Source organism: Megascapheus bottae, chromosome 23, assembly GCF_031878675.1.
Source record: "Megascapheus bottae isolate mThoBot1 chromosome 23, mThoBot2.hap1, whole genome shotgun sequence".
NCBI classification, from domain to species: Eukaryota; Metazoa; Chordata; class Mammalia; order Rodentia; family Geomyidae; genus Megascapheus; species Megascapheus bottae.
In genome coordinates this window covers 3,249,337-3,265,829 of record NC_143531.1, presented here as the reverse complement: position 1 = coordinate 3,265,829, position 16,493 = coordinate 3,249,337, and the positions used below count along the sequence as shown (strand labels likewise).

At 45.2% G+C, this 16,493-nt stretch overlaps 1 protein-coding gene across 6 annotated transcripts in view; it reads right to left on the bottom strand.

Annotated features, from left to right (window-relative positions):
• The window catches only part of Trpc3 (transient receptor potential cation channel subfamily C member 3), a 62,080-nt gene that overhangs the window by 26,692 nt on the left and 18,895 nt on the right, over nt 1–16,493 (bottom strand). For all 6 annotated transcript variants that reach the window (XM_090356624.1, XM_090356625.1, XM_090356626.1 and 3 more), the window contains exons 2-4: nt 14,801–15,572; nt 5,941–6,129; nt 1,888–2,052 (exon numbers count right to left, since the gene is read on the bottom strand). In XM_090356624.1, the coding sequence (XP_090212750.1) occupies nt 1,888–2,052; nt 5,941–6,129; nt 14,801–15,572 (1,126 nt within the window). The remainder of the gene's footprint in view (nt 1–1,887; nt 2,053–5,940; nt 6,130–14,800; nt 15,573–16,493) is intronic.

The window sequence follows — 16,493 nt, the reverse complement described above, 5'->3', positions numbered from 1 at the left end:
TCCTTCCTTTCTTTCTTTTGGTAGTTTATTGGAGATAAGAGATTCACACAGACGTTTCTGCCTGGGCTGGCTTTGAACTGCAATCCTCAGCCTCCTGAATAGATAGGATTACAGACATGCGCCACTGACACCGGCTTCACTGTTCTTTTAAAAGGAAAAAAAAAAGGGGGGCTTACTTCAAATTTGATGTCGTGTTTAACTGATTAAGTCGCCTTAAGAGACCAACTCTTGGAAAGTTGAACTTTGCAATTCATTTTCTTCAGAAATTAATTATGTGGATGGATTATGATTTTTGCCCTATGGCTCTGCTGACTTTCCTAATATTTATATGTTTTAGTCTTTCGTGTTTATGGATTTGAAGAATTGCAAAGTACTTTTCCATAATACATAACAAAAGAACTTAGTCATCTCACTTGGCCAGAATGGGTCAACTTTCTCTCCACACCCAGCACTGGGCAAGAGTGGGACCCAGACTTTAGAAGGATGTGCTCTCCCACATACACGGCGCTGGCAGAGTAGGGTGCCCACGGGGGAAGATCCTGCTAAGCCAAGGGGCTGACAGATTTTCAGGGTCATCCATAAGTGGCCTTGACTTGTTTTTGCCAGAGCTGTCTCTTGATTTAAACAAAACCAGATATTGAAATATAAAAACAGGATTAAAGGATCTCAGAACAGCTCATTCTCTCTAGCACTGTCCTTTATTAACTCAGTACAGCTAGAGTTAGCTTGACTTGTTTTCCTTGTTTTGTGCTGTTTTTTTTTGGTGCTGTTTTCCTTGTTTTGTGCTGGTCCTGAGCTTCAATTTAGAACCTAGGCGCTGTCATTGAGCTTTTGTGCTCAAGGCTAGAGCTCTACCACTTTGAGTAACAATGCCATTTCTAGCTTTTTGGTCATTAGTTGGAGATAAGGGTCTCATAGACTTTCCTTCTCAGGCTACCTTTGACACATGATCCTCAGATCTCAGCCTTTTGAGTAGCCACCAACGCGCAATATGTAGGGAATTTCTTTTTTTTTTTTTTTTTGCCAGTAGTGGGCTTGAGCTCAGGGCCTGAGCACTGTCCTTGGACTTTTTCAAGGTTAGAACCCTACCACTTGAGCCTCAGCACCATTTCTGGCTTTTTTTCTATGTATGTGGTACCGAGGAATCGAACCCAGGTCCTCGTGCATGCTAGGCAAGCACTCTACCACTAGGCCAAACTCCCAGCCCAAATAAATTTTTTTTTCCAGTCCTGGGCTTGAGCTCAGGGCCTGAGCACTGTCCTTGGACTTTCTCAAGGCTAGAGCTCTACCACTTGAGCCTCAGCACCACTTCCGGCATTTTCTATGTATGTGGTACCGAGGAATCGAACCCGGGTCTTCATGCATGCTAGGCAAGCACGCTACCACTAGGCCAAACTCCCGGCCCCTGTAGGGAATTTCTTAAACATAATTTTCTTTATATGGTTAAGTGGAGAGAAGAAAGCAAGTGAACAGATTACTAAGTATTAGCCAGATGCTGATAGCTTACACTGGCTGCATTGGAGGCTAAGATCTGAGGGTCTCAGTTCTACGTCAGCTTGGGCAGGAAAACCTGTGAGTCTTTTATCTCCAATTAACCATCAAAAAGCTGGAAAAGGAGCTGTGGGCTCAAGTGGTTGAGCACTGGGTTGTAGCAAAAAGCTCAGTGCCAAGGTCCTGAGTTCAAGTTTTGGGACCAATAAATACATAAATGCCTAAGTATTCTATTCTGTTCATACAAAATCCTTTCTCATCACTTCTTTGAGTTGATCCAGTTATTCAAAAGCAGAGTCGATATCACTGGTTCAAGGTTTGAAGCTTTTGTTCTTTTCCCTTCTAAAGATACAGGATCCACCGACCACAAAGGAAACAGGGATAGGCAGCCAGTACCCTGCTGCACGGGGCGATCCAGTAGCCCACGGCGAGGAATGGCAGGCCCAGGGCCACCACCAGTACCACCAGACATTTGATGACTATGGTCTGCTCCCGAAGGCCGGAGAGGTTCTCATACCAGATTGTCAAAAGCTGCTGTTGGCAGTTGGGGTGTGCTACAAACTGTGGGGGGATGGGAAGGGCAGAAAGAGAGAGAGAGAATCAGTCATATTTCTACTGTTGACAGTTGAGCTCCTGAATGCATTCCCATCCAGAAGATATTAATCATGCTTATTTTCCCCAGAGCCCAATTCTAATGAAGTCTCCTTTGCCTCCCTCTAGTTATCAAAACTGCTTTATAACTATTAGGGAGAACTAACAGGGAAAGTAGAAGAGACAACATGAGGTGAGATGTGATTGTTAATCTGGGTGTCTGATGACGTGAGAGTTCTTCCTGCCAGCTTACTCATACTCAGTTTAAAATAGAAAGAGAAGAGATTGAGACATTGGTGGCTTTTGACTGTAATCCTTAGCTAATCAGGGGAGGCTGAGGTCTGAGAATCACAGTTCGAAGCTAGCCAGAGTAGATAAACTTGAGAGACTCTTAACTCCAGGAAACCAGACAAAAGCCAGAAGAGGCTCAAGTGGTAGGGTGAAAAATCCAAGCAAGAAGATAAAATCCTGAGTTCAAATTCCATACACGCACGCACGCAGCACGCACGCAAAGAACTAGACAAAGGAAGGAGTTGAACTGGGTGTGGATATTTTTCCTCCATTGCTAATGTGCAGATGGGGAAGTATTAAATGAGCATGTAAAAGTGAGGGCTTTCTGGGAAGTCTAGCATACAGTTCTTTAAAACAATAAAGTTCTTATATGCAGTTATTAAATAAAGATCCCAAATCAAAGACTTGGCATTAACATTCCATTTACATCATAAAACCAGCCCAGAAATATTTGCAAAAGTCCTGCATCTTCTTTCAGTTCTAAATAATATTGTTGTGGTTGTTGACTGATAGTGAATTTCTGATTAATGACATCTCATATGTTGTAACCCACACATCAATCTGTTGAAAATGAGCACACAGTAAGACATTCATTTTGCAAGGTTTGGTTAACAGAAGCACATCTGTGTAGCAGCTGTCTCTGCTAATAGAACACTTTCAAAGCCAAGATAAAAAGCAAGTGACAAGTGACATCCATTCTCTCATCTCAGGTGCCAAAGAGAAGGGATGCAGATCACAAGACCTGTGCGTGTCTGCTCAGGCAAGTTTCTAAAAATGGCTTACTATCAATCTTCTTCAACATTGTCGTTTCCCTTTCTATCTCAGGAAAACTTCCACTAGCAAGAACACTCTCACAGGAGAGAAGTGTGACCCCTGCAATGACCTTGTAACTTGACAAGTTATTTTCCTTTGCTCTTTCCTGAAAACATTTAGAGTTAATTGTCCTGTTACATAGAGAGATTGGTCATTAGAGTTGGAACACAATATGATATTATATGTAAAAGTTTATTGTGTTCTTCAATAAAATGGGGGAGGGAGACTGTCAAGTACTTGTAATCCTAGCTGTTCAGGAGGCTGAAATCTGAGGATCAAGGGTTGAAGATAGCCAGAGCAGGTAGGAAAAGAACTCAGGGAATCCTTCTTGCTGGGGCTGGAGCTGTCTGTTGGCAGCTTTATTTGTTCTGAAGAATTGTTCTATGTGCTTTTGTTATGTTCATTGAATGAATTTATTTTTTTGTTTAGGTGGTCCTGAGAAATCAAACACAGGGCCTCACGCATGTCAGGAAGGCGCTCTCCCACTATCCCTGAAGAATTATTCTATGTGGGCCTTATATACTCCCTTATTAAATCAGTTCTGGCCTTGGGTCTAAGCAAAGGTGTTTTTGTTTGTTTGTCTGTTTGTTTGTTTTTGCCAGTCTGTGAGCTTGGGCTGAGGGCCTGAGCACTGTCCTTTGGGTTTTTCTCAAGACTAGAGCTCTACCACTTGAGCCACAGCACCACTTCCGACTTTTTTTTCTATGTATGTGGTACCAAGGAATGGAACCTGGGTCTTTGTGCATGCTAGGCAAGCACTCTACCACTAGACCAAACTCCCGGCCCCATGAGTGAAGTTTTTAAAAGTGCTGTTTATATAAGCATTTCTCCCACTGCTCTTTATTCTGTGAGCTTTTTTTTTTAAAGTATGGTTTATGATTTTAAGTAGTTCTACAAAGAAGTTATCATTCAACAAATCACTTTGTTAGTACAGCACTGTTTTTTGGTCTGCGTACCGATCTTGGGGTTTGAACTCAGAGTCTGGGTTCTGGCCCTGAGCTTTTATGCTCAAGGCTAGAAGTGTACCACTTAAATGACAGCTCTACTTTTGGCATTTTTGGTAGTTAACTGGAGAAAAGAGTCTCATGGACTGGCCTTGAACCTTGATCCTCAGATCTCAGCCTCCTGAGTAACTAGGATTACAAGCCTCTCTATGCTTCTTAATATTCTGTTAAATTCCTTCCTGCTTTAATGAACATGGGTCTGACCCCATGGCCTGGAAATGATGCAGGGAACATAAAGCTTATCTTGGATGAATTTGTTTAATTCATCATGAATTCTTATGGAGTCCATGATGAATTCCACATTATGTATTTTCATAACATGGGAATGTTCCTATGATTGTTCATTCCATATTAGTTTATTAATACATTTTATCAGATCATCTTCAAATGGCTGAACAGTGGTATTGTTATTGCCCTAAGCCAAGGCTTAAAGGCCCAGTGACCTGTGCATCACTGAGGAAAACAGTGGCAGTCTCAGGACTTGAACCCTCGGGAACTGGCTGCAGTGTCTGTCTTCTCCGTGGCCCAGGGCAAGAAGGATGGGAGACTTGGCTATTCAGTGACTAGATCAATTCATGATAAGAGCATTTTTCATCTTGATTCATCAGCTCATCTCACAGTTCAAAAAAAAAAACAACACCATCTCAGTTATATAAGATGCGTACAATTTTCATGCATGCCAGGCAAGCACTCTACCACTAAGCTACATTCCCAGCCCACATCATAGTTTTTCTGCAGTAATCAGAAGAGAAAAAACTAACAGTCTGAGTTCTAGTCTTGGACAAAAAAAAGGGAGGGGGAATAACTAACCCTTGGAGGTGTTGCTCAGGTAGGAGAATGCTAACCAATGAGTGAAAGCATCAGATAACCTAGTTCAAGTTCAGGTCTCAGACAAAAAAGAAAAAAGAAAGGAAAATCTAACCAAAAATGTTTAGTTCTGGCACTTGCATGATCAGTTTTATGTTTATATGGGTTGTTGGTGTTGGTGGAGGTAGTGGTGGGGATTGATTGAATTCAGGGCCTGGGCACTGTCCCTAAATTTTTCTGCTTAAAGTTATGACTCTGCCACGCTGAGGCACAGCTCTTCTTCTGATTTGCTTGCTGGCAGTTAATTGGAGCTAAGAGTCTCACAGACTTTCTTGCCCTGGCTGGCTTCTAACTGTGATCCTTGCATCTCAGCTTCCTGAGTAGCAAGGATGACAGGCGTGAGCCAATGAGCCCAGCTCCATTGTACACCTTTAATTCATTTAAATCTCACAAACCTTGTCTTGATAAGGATATCATCAGGATTAATATCCTAATATGTTCCTAGGAAACTAGAAGATTCAGGACTGGTGCAAAGTCCCTTCTGGGTAATTATGTAGAAATCATCAGACCTGACAGATTTAACTTTTAGTTTCATCATAACTCGGTGTTTAGGAAGGAAAACAATCCTTTTATTAGGCTGCCTGTGTATGTGTATGCGTGTGTATGCATGTGTATATGTGTGTATGTGTGCATGCACATGTTCATGTGCATGTCTTTTTGTGCTTGCCTGTAGTGGGGCTTGAACTCAGGTCTTTTGCTCAATGCTAGTGCTCTACCACTGGAGACACAATAGTCTCATAGGCTTTTCTGCTTGGGCTGCCTTCCAACCTCAATCCGGAGACCTCAGCCTCCTGTGTAGCTAGGGTTATGGCGTGATCCACCAGTGCCTGGCTCTGATCAGTTTTTAAGAATCATAGATTTGGGCACTGATGAGCCTCCTTACCTTTTTGACTTCATATTTAATGGCGAGTTTGACACGACTCAGAGAAGCCTTGTGTCTGTGCACATCCAGGGGCTCAATGGACTCCAGATCACCATTGAGAATGGCTTCCACCTCTTCCGAGTCTCTGCAAAGGTCCAGCACACCGACTACAAAGTCTTTACATTGCATGGACAACTTCCTGTAGTCGTTCTAAAAAGAGAGAGGGGGGAGCTGTGTTTAGTGTGAAGAATTTCCCCTAATGCAGTGGGAAACCTGTGTTTGGGGAGTGTGTGGCCTAGAACAAGATGTCCCTGCCTCTGGGCAGGGAGCTGTAGCCACAGCGGATGCAAGACTTGTTGAGTTAGATAGGCTGGATGCCACTCTTGACTTTCCACCTCCTGCCCTCACCACATTCCCTTCTACAACCATCTCCACTGTAGGAGACAGCTCTGGAAATGGTAGGCCCAGACATGGAATCTCAAAACAGCTGAACACCACAGAAATGAAGACTAAACTGAAGATGATGAAGGAATGGAGAGACACTCGTCAAGGAAGTGCTGGCCCACACCTGTAATCCTAGCTACTCAAAAGGCTGAAATAAGCAAAGGTCAATCCAGCCGTGGGAAGAAAGTCTATGAACTATTCTCTCCAATTAACCAGCAAAAAAACTGCAAGTGGAGTTGTGGCGGGGTAAAAGCCTTGAGCACAGAAGCTAAGTAAGAGTGTGAGGCCCTGAGCCCAAGCCCCAGTAGTATCAGCATGCATACACACATATGCACAAAGGTTTTCAGATCTATTTCTAAGGATACTGACCACAGTTGCAATATATTATATATTTTTTAAAATATTAGGATTCTATGTGAATTAATGCACCTTCCATATGGCAAATATCATGTAACCCTTTTATTAATTACAATAAAAAAATAAAAATATTAGGATTCTGTACATGCTGGTGGCTCATGCCTATGATCCTAGCTACTCAGGAGGCTACAATCTGAGGAATGAGATTTGAAGCCAGCCCAGGCAGAAAAGTTTGTGAGACTCTTATCTCTAATTAACAAGCAAAAATCTGAACCCGTGGCTCAAGTTATAGAGTACCAACCTTGAGGTAAAATGCCAAGAGAAGTCCAAGCCGTGAATTCAAGCGCTAATGCCAGCACACACACACACACACACACACACACACACACACACACACACACACACACACATGCTAGGACTACATTTCAAATATCACAACACACACGTTCACACACAGAAAAGTGATGTAACAAATTTGTACAAATGAAAAACAGACATTTTACAGCTAAAAGAAGACATTTCTATAATGGAAATTCTCCTACGATAACAATTTGACAGAGAAGTGATGGAGTATCAGTAAAAACAATATGTCCAAAGTACATTCCTTTGACATCACTTCTGAATGTCTAGGGATCAGATCAGTGGTATCAACGGCACTTTTGTAGGTTGGAAAATACAAATTCTCAGCTTTTCCCCTAAAGATCCTGGCAGAAAAATTGCAGGAAGAAAATAAAGAAAAAGGGCTACGAGTGTGGCCTAGTGGTAGAATGTTTGCCGAGCATACCTGAAGCCCTGAGTTCGATTCCCTGTTATCACATATAAAGGAAACAAAAGCCTGAAGTGGTGATGTAGCTCAAGAGGTAGAATGCTAGATTTGAGAAAGCTCAAGAACAGTGCCCAGGCTCTGAGTTCAAGCCCCAGGATTGGAAAAAAAAAGAAAGGCAAATGAAGAGAACTGAGGGAGAGGTGGAATGAGAGACATGGATGAGAAGGTTGAAAGGGTTGACATTCACCAGGGCACTGTGTTCATAAACAAATCCATTTGATGAACGACAACTCCTTTGTACAACTCCTTAAAGATAATAAAAATATTTTTAAGAAGAACTGGACCATCTGTGGGGATTCTGGAAATTATGACATAAATTAGTATTTGAGATAATCTTATAAATGGTTTTATAAAAAGTGCAAAGAAATAGACTCTCATTTATAGCAAAAGTTTTATTTTTCCTGGTTTGTCTTAAGGTTCTTTTATCAGAACAGAAATGTCTGATGATGTGTAATGGAATTCTCAAAGGTTAAAGAGTATCAATACCTGAGAGAAAAATTTCCAGGCCACTGGAACTAACACCTTGCTAAAAATAATCATCTGTGAATCTTTAATTCCATCTGCATATTTATAGCAATAGTTGGATAGCTTTCCCCATTACTCCCCATTACCTCCGGAATGGAACTGCTGCTAGACCATTGGTTCCAGATAAGGTTCCAAGGGCCATCTCTTGGCCAGGGGCCTTTCTTCTGGAAACCCCACATTTATGGCTGTCACTAAAATTCCAGCCCTTCAGGCAGTCAGCCAAGTGGCCCAGTGACTTTGTCTCAAGCTTGTAATCCTAGCAACTCAGGAGGCTGAGCTCTGAAGATTGAGGTTTGAAGCCAGCCAGAGCAGGAAATTTCATGAGAATCTTACCTCCAATTAATCAGCAAAAAGCCAGAAAAGCCGGAAGTGGCCCCATGGTTCAATTGGTAAAGTGCTAGCCTTGAGCAAAAACACTCAGAGATAGTGTCCAGGTCCTGAGTTCAAGCCCCAGGGTCTTTCTCTCTCTCTCTCTGTCTCTGTCTCTCTCTTTCTCTGTCTCTCTCTCTGTCTCTCTCTGTCTCTCTGTCTCTGTCTCTCTCTCTGTCTCTCTGTCTCTCTCTCTCTCTCTCTCTCTCACACACACACACACACACACACACACACACACACACAGACACACATGTCAGCCAGGTAATTGATTTGGCACACTTTAGTAGACTGTCTCATTTGAACACGTATGTCTGGACACTGTGTCTCTAACTAACCAAGTAAGAGAACACAGAAGAATATCTGGGTGTCCAAAAATTGTACTTTAAAAGTTAAGAAGCATGTAGAATTCCAATTCCCTTCTCTTGAATAATTAATCTGATTTGGTGGGCAAAACCACATCACCAACTAAAATAAACACAAAGAAGGAGAGAGACTGTTTAAGAGGCCACACAGACTAGAATACTTTCTATTTCAGATATCAAAAATTCAGATAAAGAAACATTACCATTAATCCCTTTTCCCTCATAAGGGCACAGATACATACAATGAATAAAATTTCAATCTCTGGCCTCCATTCAAGTTAGTACATGCAACTGATAAAATTAATAAAATGTTCAGGCTCTGGTTTCTGTGTGGTGTCAGTTAAACATCCATCTGCCTTCCCTTTCTGAAAGACTAATGAAATATTTTGCTATAGCATACAGAAATATTAAATCCATGTCCATATACCATACAGAAATATTAAATCCAGGTCCATTCCTTTCAGATAAGATTTCCTCATTTTGCCCTTCAGTCCAGACTGTTTTGTAATAGGACAGCCATTTCTCTATAAAAGAGCCATGCACCAGAGGCTCTAATCTGTAATTTTAGTTACTCAGGAGGCTGAGATATGAGGATCAAGGTTCAAAGCCAGCCCTGGCAGGAAAAGTCCATAAGATTATTATCTCCAATTTACCAGCAAAAAGCTGGAAGTAGAGGTGTAGCTCAAATGATAAAGTGCCAGCCTTGAGCAAAAATGGAAGGGATAACACCCAGATTCTTCTTTCTTTCTTTTCTTTTCCTTTCTTTTCTCCTCTTCTTCTTCCTCCTCCCCCTCCCCCTCCTCCTCCTTCTTTGTCTTCTTTGCAGTCCCAGGGCTTGAACTCAGGGCCGGGGCACCATTCCTGAGCTTTTTTGCTCAAGGCTAGCACTCTACCACTTGAGCCACAGCACCATTTTTGGCCTTTTCTGTTGTGCTGAGGAACTGTGGGCTTCATGTATGCTAGGCAAGCATTCTTCCACTAAGTCACATTCTCAGGCAGCATCCAGATTCTGAGTTTAAGCCCCAGTATCAGCGCGCGTGCGCGCACACACACACACACACACACACACACACACATTGATTTGAAGAAAATTTAGTTCTCACACTTGCAATAACATCTAAATAATGACTCAGTACCTTTTAAAACCATCATTGGTAAGTGGTCCAGTTTTAAAGAAAATCTTTGTAATTTTTCACACTGAAAGATCACTTGAGAAACCAAAAATGATAATCCTGAAAGTTACCAGGATAAGGCTCTGTTTTCTTAACAACGTAGACAGATCTTGTTGGGAGATGTTTATTGCACAAGTGCTGAAGATAACAGTGGTGTGTGTGTGTGTGTGTGTGTGTGTGTGTGTGTGTGTGTGTGTGTGTGTGTGTGTGTGTGTATTTAACTGCTTTATTTTCAGCTTCATGTTGGGGCTCTACCACTTGAGGCATCACTCTACACTCAGCTTTTCTGTTGGTTAATTAGACATAAAATTCTCACAGTCTTTTCTGCTCAGGCTGATTTCAAACCTTGATGCTCAGATCTCAGCCTCCTGACAGCTTCTGCTTTTGTATATTCCTGCTCATGTTCTCTCTTTCTCTCTCTCTCAGATACACACACACACACACACACACACACACACACACACACACACACACATATGAGATATATGTATAGCCCATCCAATCTTGCTTTTTGGATTATATACCTTTTCTTTTTCCTTACCTCTCTAAATGACAGATATTGAAACTGCTTTTCTACTTTAAGGAGAGGAAAACAGAGGCACAGAGAAGACAGATGGCCTGGTATTTGTTTGCTCTGCTACAAAAAATAAAAAGTGCTAGGGCCAGGAGTTTGGCCTAGTGGTAGAGTGCTTGCCTAGCATTCATGAAGACCCGGGTTCGATTCCTCGGTACCACATACATAGAAAAAGCCAGAAATGGTGCTGTGGCTCAAGTGGCAGACCAGTAGCCCCAGCCCAAGGACAGTGCTCAGGCCCTGAGTTCAAGTCTCAGGACTGGCAAAATATAAATGTATCCTGCTCTCAGTCAAAATTAGGAAATTCTAATTTGTGTTCTCCCAGCTTAATAAATGATGGCTTTGTCATCAGTGACATGCACGGGATTAGATCCAGTGTCCATCTTGTCCATTATTCTGTAGCTAGGAACAGCTTCACCCAGCACCTGCACATCAAAATATCCTTTAATAACCCATCACTGGTCTGCCCTCCATTAATTTATCTACATCTATACCATAGATGATTGACCTCTAGGAATATGACTTTCATATGCTTTCAGCTCCATGATCTGGAGGAATTTTGAACACTCTGCAGGTCTAGACGCTTCTCTGAAGTAATCTGAGGGCTGAGATATTACATAGAGCAGCCTATCCATAAAACAAAATAGGCACTGGTGTCTGAAAAGGGGGAAAATCTCATGACTTCTTTTTCACTAGGGAATGCATTATTTGTTCTTTCAAAGCTAGTAGTTGGAGTTCAATGTCCCTATGCAGAAAGAAGGAAGCAAACATCCAGGACAGGAAAATTAGGTTACCTGCTTTCTGTAGACAGAGTCTCATTTGCTCTGCCCTTGCTCAGCTTAGACACTCTGGGTCAGGACTCTGAAAGAATCCATTGTCTCTGTCTGTTGAAAGCCCTGACAAATGGGTGAGAGGAGAGGTTGAGGAGGTGTGTTAGGCAGAAGAGGAAGAGTCAGCACAGATGAAAATGGGAAATAAAACACAAGGTACATCCAGACAAGGGGAAAGGAGAGGGGGAAGGAGGTCTCTGTCCACTCCAATCTTTAGGAGCTCTAATTTCTGAAGAGCTAATAGAAGCTGAGCACAGAGAAAATTGCCTGACTAAACGGCTTCCCATACAATCCAGAGACAGGGTCTTCCAGGTTGAGACGGCTTTTGTACGCCCACAAAGTATTTGGAAGCTCCATGACTGTCCTCTAAAACTCAGTTGTGTCTACTCTTTTTTGCTGTTCATGATACTTGCCTACCTTAGATTAGCAGAGGTCACTCTTCAAATCAGAAGGAAGGAGATTCTGAGCATGACTAATCTGGATTTAGCCAGCTTCAGGGGAAAACTATGAATAACAAATTCTCTCTCCATCGCTTCACTGAGATGACTTCTTGGGACAGAATTGCAAACATCAGACATCACCATCTTTAGTGAATTATTGAAACATAACCTTCGAAAAGATTCCCTTTTATAGAATTTCTTTTGCAGAGTTTCAATATATACCAAGCAAGGTACATAAAAACAAAGTTTCTGTGACATTTGAAAGAAATGCCAGATAAATAAAATTAGAATTATGTTTTAGTACTGTGTCAGAAATAAAGAAGTGATATTTAGAGGTATTTTGCCTGAAATATTTTTTATCTTTTCTCTATACCTCTCCCTGCCCCCCTCTCTCGCCAGTCCTGGGCTTGAGCTCAGGTCCATTCTCTCTTAAAGAAAATTTATTTTCAAGTCCAAAGAAGTAATTCTTTTTGAATACCAGATAATAAATGCTTTTAAAGGGACTGGGTATAGAAAATGATACTTATTTTCTTCTTTGTATTTCCCCTCACATTCCCCCAAATTTGTACTATATGTACGCTTAACTTTTGTATCAGGAAAAAAAAATTTTTGCTGGCTTTACATGTTCATTAGAGATCTGTACGGGGAGGAGTCTAAATAGGTGGATGAATGTCTTGGATATTAGGTATGAATTCAGAAAGGAGAGAAAGGAATTTCCCCATGATATTTTCCAGGACAAAGTAGATCTTCCTTAACCTGAATTGTATTTCTAGTTTTACCTGATGGGTTCTCACTTAAATATGAAAAACTGGATAAAGATGTCAAAGATAGAATGATCACTTTTCTTTGATGGATACAACACTGAAAGGATGCACTCATCTGGAAAAGAATTCAAGGCACTGAATTCAGCATCCACAATCATCTTAGGCTGAAAGTGGGAGCTAACAAGAGCTGATAGCTTTAGACCAGGGCTAGAAATTTAAAAAAATCATTTGGCCCTAGATCCAATAGATGAATTCACAATGCCTAGGATGATACAGTAACCAGTAAAATAAATAAAAATAGTCTATCGTTAATGTACAATTTTCACAAAACTGACTGGAGAAGATGTTCAGGAAAAATGTTCACTCATTAAATTAAAATCCATTAAAGCAAAGTCATGTGGCTGTTCTTGTGTTTCTGGGTTGACCTTACATAGATGGCTTAACACTCAGAATGTACATTTGTCACGGCTGTGACCCCCCTCACTTGTAGAATTCAAGGACAGACACTGTTACTGTAGTGAAATAATTCTAATAGTATCTGATACTAGTCTTTTTGCCTTTTTATTCTAAAGGACTATTTACATGCTTGGACTCTTGAAAAAGTCTTTTTAGTTATGCAGGGAGATGGGGTAGGGGAGTGTGCTCAAAGCAGCCAGCTGGTTAATTACCACACCCTAGAGGCAGTGTAGCCTTGCAGGGAAAGAAAAACAAAACTGATGTCACTTCTGCGTTGGGTGTTACCCTACAAATCTTGTCAGCTGCCAGCGGCTCACACCTGTAACTCAGGAGGTTGAGGTCTGAGGATGGGTTTGAAGCCAACTCCAGCAGGAGCTGACTCATCTCCGATTAACCACCAAAAAGCCAGATTAGAGCCGTGGCTCAAGTGGTGCATCATGGCCTTGAGTGAAAACACCAAGGAACAGCGCCCAGGACCCGAGTTCAAGTCTCAGTATTGGGCCTACCCCCTACCAACACCCCCAAAAATCTATAAATCAGGAAGAAGAATTTGGAAAAGAAGTTCACACCAGATCCCTCTAACAGGACGTTCCACTCAAAACACAGAACAGCATCGCTGCAGCTCTCTAACCCAACGTCCACACATCGTCCGGCAGATTTGTCTCAGGCTGTCATGGAGAGTTCAGCACAGAGGCTGCTTCCCAACTCCCGGGGACCTGAAATCCACGGACAGAACTGCTCTTGAGCCGACTGGAGGGAAGAAAGGATCCTAGCAGCGGCAGGGAAGCCGGGCGAGTGGACAGGGTGCGGGCTGTGGGGCAGGAGTGCAGCGCAGAGCCCGCGGGGTGCAGGGTGCAAGGGGGTTTGGGGCAGAGCCGCAGGGGTGAGGGGCGCAGAGCAGCAGGGTTGTAGGGTATTGGGCAGAGCCGCAAGGGTGGGGGTGCGGAACGGCAGGGGTGCGGGGTATTGGGTAGAGCCGCAGAGGTGCCGGGCGAAGATCAGCCGGGGGGGGGGGGGGTGGGGGGGTATTGGGCAGAGCGGCAGGGGCGCGGGGCACGGATCAGCCAGGGGGGGTTGTTGGGCAGAGCCGCAGGAGTGCGGGATGCAGAGCCGCAGGGGTGCAGGATGCAGAACGGCAGGGGTGCGGGGTATTGGGCAGAGCGGCAGGGGCGCGGGGAGCAGAGCGGCAGGGTTGTGGGGTATTGGGCAGAGCGGCAGGGGTGCCAGGCTCAGAGCCGCAGGGGTGCGGAGTGTAGAGCCGCAGAGGTGCTGGGCGAAGATCAGCCGGGGGGGGGGGGGGATATTGGGCAGAGCTGCAGGGGTGCGGGGCGCAGAGCCGCAGGGGTGCAGGGGTGCAGGACGGCAGGGGTGCGGGATATTGGGCAGAGCGGCAGGGGCGCGGGGCGCAGAGCCGCAGGGGTGCGGGGCGCAGAGCCGCAGGGGCACAGGGAGCAGAGCGGCAGGGTTGTAGGGTATTGGGCAGAGTGGCAGGGGTGCGGGGCTCAGAGCAGCAGGGGTGCCAGGTGCAGAGCGGCAGGGGTGCGGAGCGCAGAGCCGCAGGGGTGCGGGGTATTGGGTAGAGCCGCAGAGGTGCTGGGCGAAGATCAGCCAGGGGGGTATTGGCCAGAGCCGCAGGGGTGCGGGGCGCAGAGAGGTAGGGGCGCAGGGAGCAGAGCGGCAGGGGCGCGGGGCGCAGATCACCAAGGGGCGGGCGCCGCCGGAGGGTTGGTGGGGGAGGCGCCGCCATGCCCACGCTCACCTTGAACTCCTTCTCGATGTTGGCCAGCTTGGCCAGCTCGTTGCTGAGCTCCAGGGCGGTGAGCACGGGGTCCTCGCTGGACAGGGACAGGTAGGCCGGGCTGGCCAGCCCCTTGTAGGCGTTGATGCGCGAGCGCGAGTGGCTGAAGGAGTCGTGGCGCTGCTTCTCGGCGCAGTCGGCGCACTTGCAGAAGTAGTCGTGCGGCCGCTCGATGCGCGCGCCCTTGAGCAGCAGCATATGCACCACCTCGTACTTCTGGCAGTGCGCCGCCAGGATGATGGGCGTGATGTCGGGCGAGAAGCGCGTGCCGTCCTCGTCGTAGGCGTAGAAGTCGTCGTCCTGCAGCTCCTGCTCGCAGGGGCTGAGCGTCAGGCGCCCGCTGGCGGCGAAGCCGGGGTGGTTGAGGATGGCCTCCACGATGCGCACGTAGCCCTTGCTGATGGCAAGCAGCAGCGCGTCGCCGATGCGCGCCAGGTTCTCCTTCTTGAGCAGCAGCTCCGTCACCTCCAGGTGCTCGTTGCCCACCGCCAGCTGCAGCGCGTTCTGCCCCATGTAGTCCACGCAGTTCACGTTGAGCGTCTGCGACTCCTCCAGCATCTTGCGCACCACGGGGATGTTGCCGTACTCGGCGGCGTCGAGGAAGCGCTCCTCCTCCGCCGTCAGGCTGGTGCCGCGGTCGTTGAACATGAACGCGGGGCCCCGCACAGCCTGGCGCCGGCCCTTCTCCCGCATCACCATGGTGCGCCGCAGGGACGGGCTGCCCTCCATGGACCTGGTGGGGAGCGAGGATTAAGAAACACAAGAAAGCTGATCAAGAGGAAGGGCTGGGGCGGGGGGCTGTCGCCCAGCGATCGGACGCTGGTTTCTGGGGAGCCCAGAGCCCAGGCTGCGGGGCTGGGCCCGGTGGTGAAGGACTGAGCCCAGATGGACGGCAGAACCTAGGGCCGTTCTCACAAAGGACAGCTCCCGCTTGTCCAGAATACTGGTGAAGATAGATCTCCACACAACCTCCCGTCCCTGGTCACCCCCGGTGAGGCTGGCTGCCTGGTGAGTGGTCCTGTCCGGAAAGGCCCTGGAAATAAGCACTAGTGGGTACTTGCAAGCACCAAGCCTGAATGTGAAAAGGAAGTTACTTTTTTGTTGTTTTAATTTTTCTTTCAAGAATTTGAACAAAACAGTCTTCTCAAATCATTGCACTTTGGGGCAGATCCAGATCCAGTCTCTCATTCGCTGTCTTTTTTTCTGTCTCTCTCTGCCAGCCTTCCCCCCACCCCTGTCTCTCTCTCTCTCTCACACACACACACACACACACACACACACACACACACAGCTCTTGTATTTAGGCTAAGTATCATCTTGCAATACTTCTTTAATTTTTTTCTCTTAAGGAGACCTCCTCCTTCCAATTTTTGTTTTTACAAGATTCACCCTTTTAACTACCCTGAGAATTCAATGATCAATCCAGACTTATTTTCTTCAAAGCAACAGTATCTCTGTAATGAAGATTAATTGCCAATATTGTACATTTGTCTTCTGAACTACAAGAATATGTTTTAGGTATAGCTATACCAGTGGGTATAGTACAGCCATCTGTCGGTGATGTAGCCTGTAATCCTAGCTGTTCCTGAGACTGAGAGCTGAGGATTGCAGGTCCACCTCAGAGTGGAAAAATCCACAAGACTCCATCTCTAAT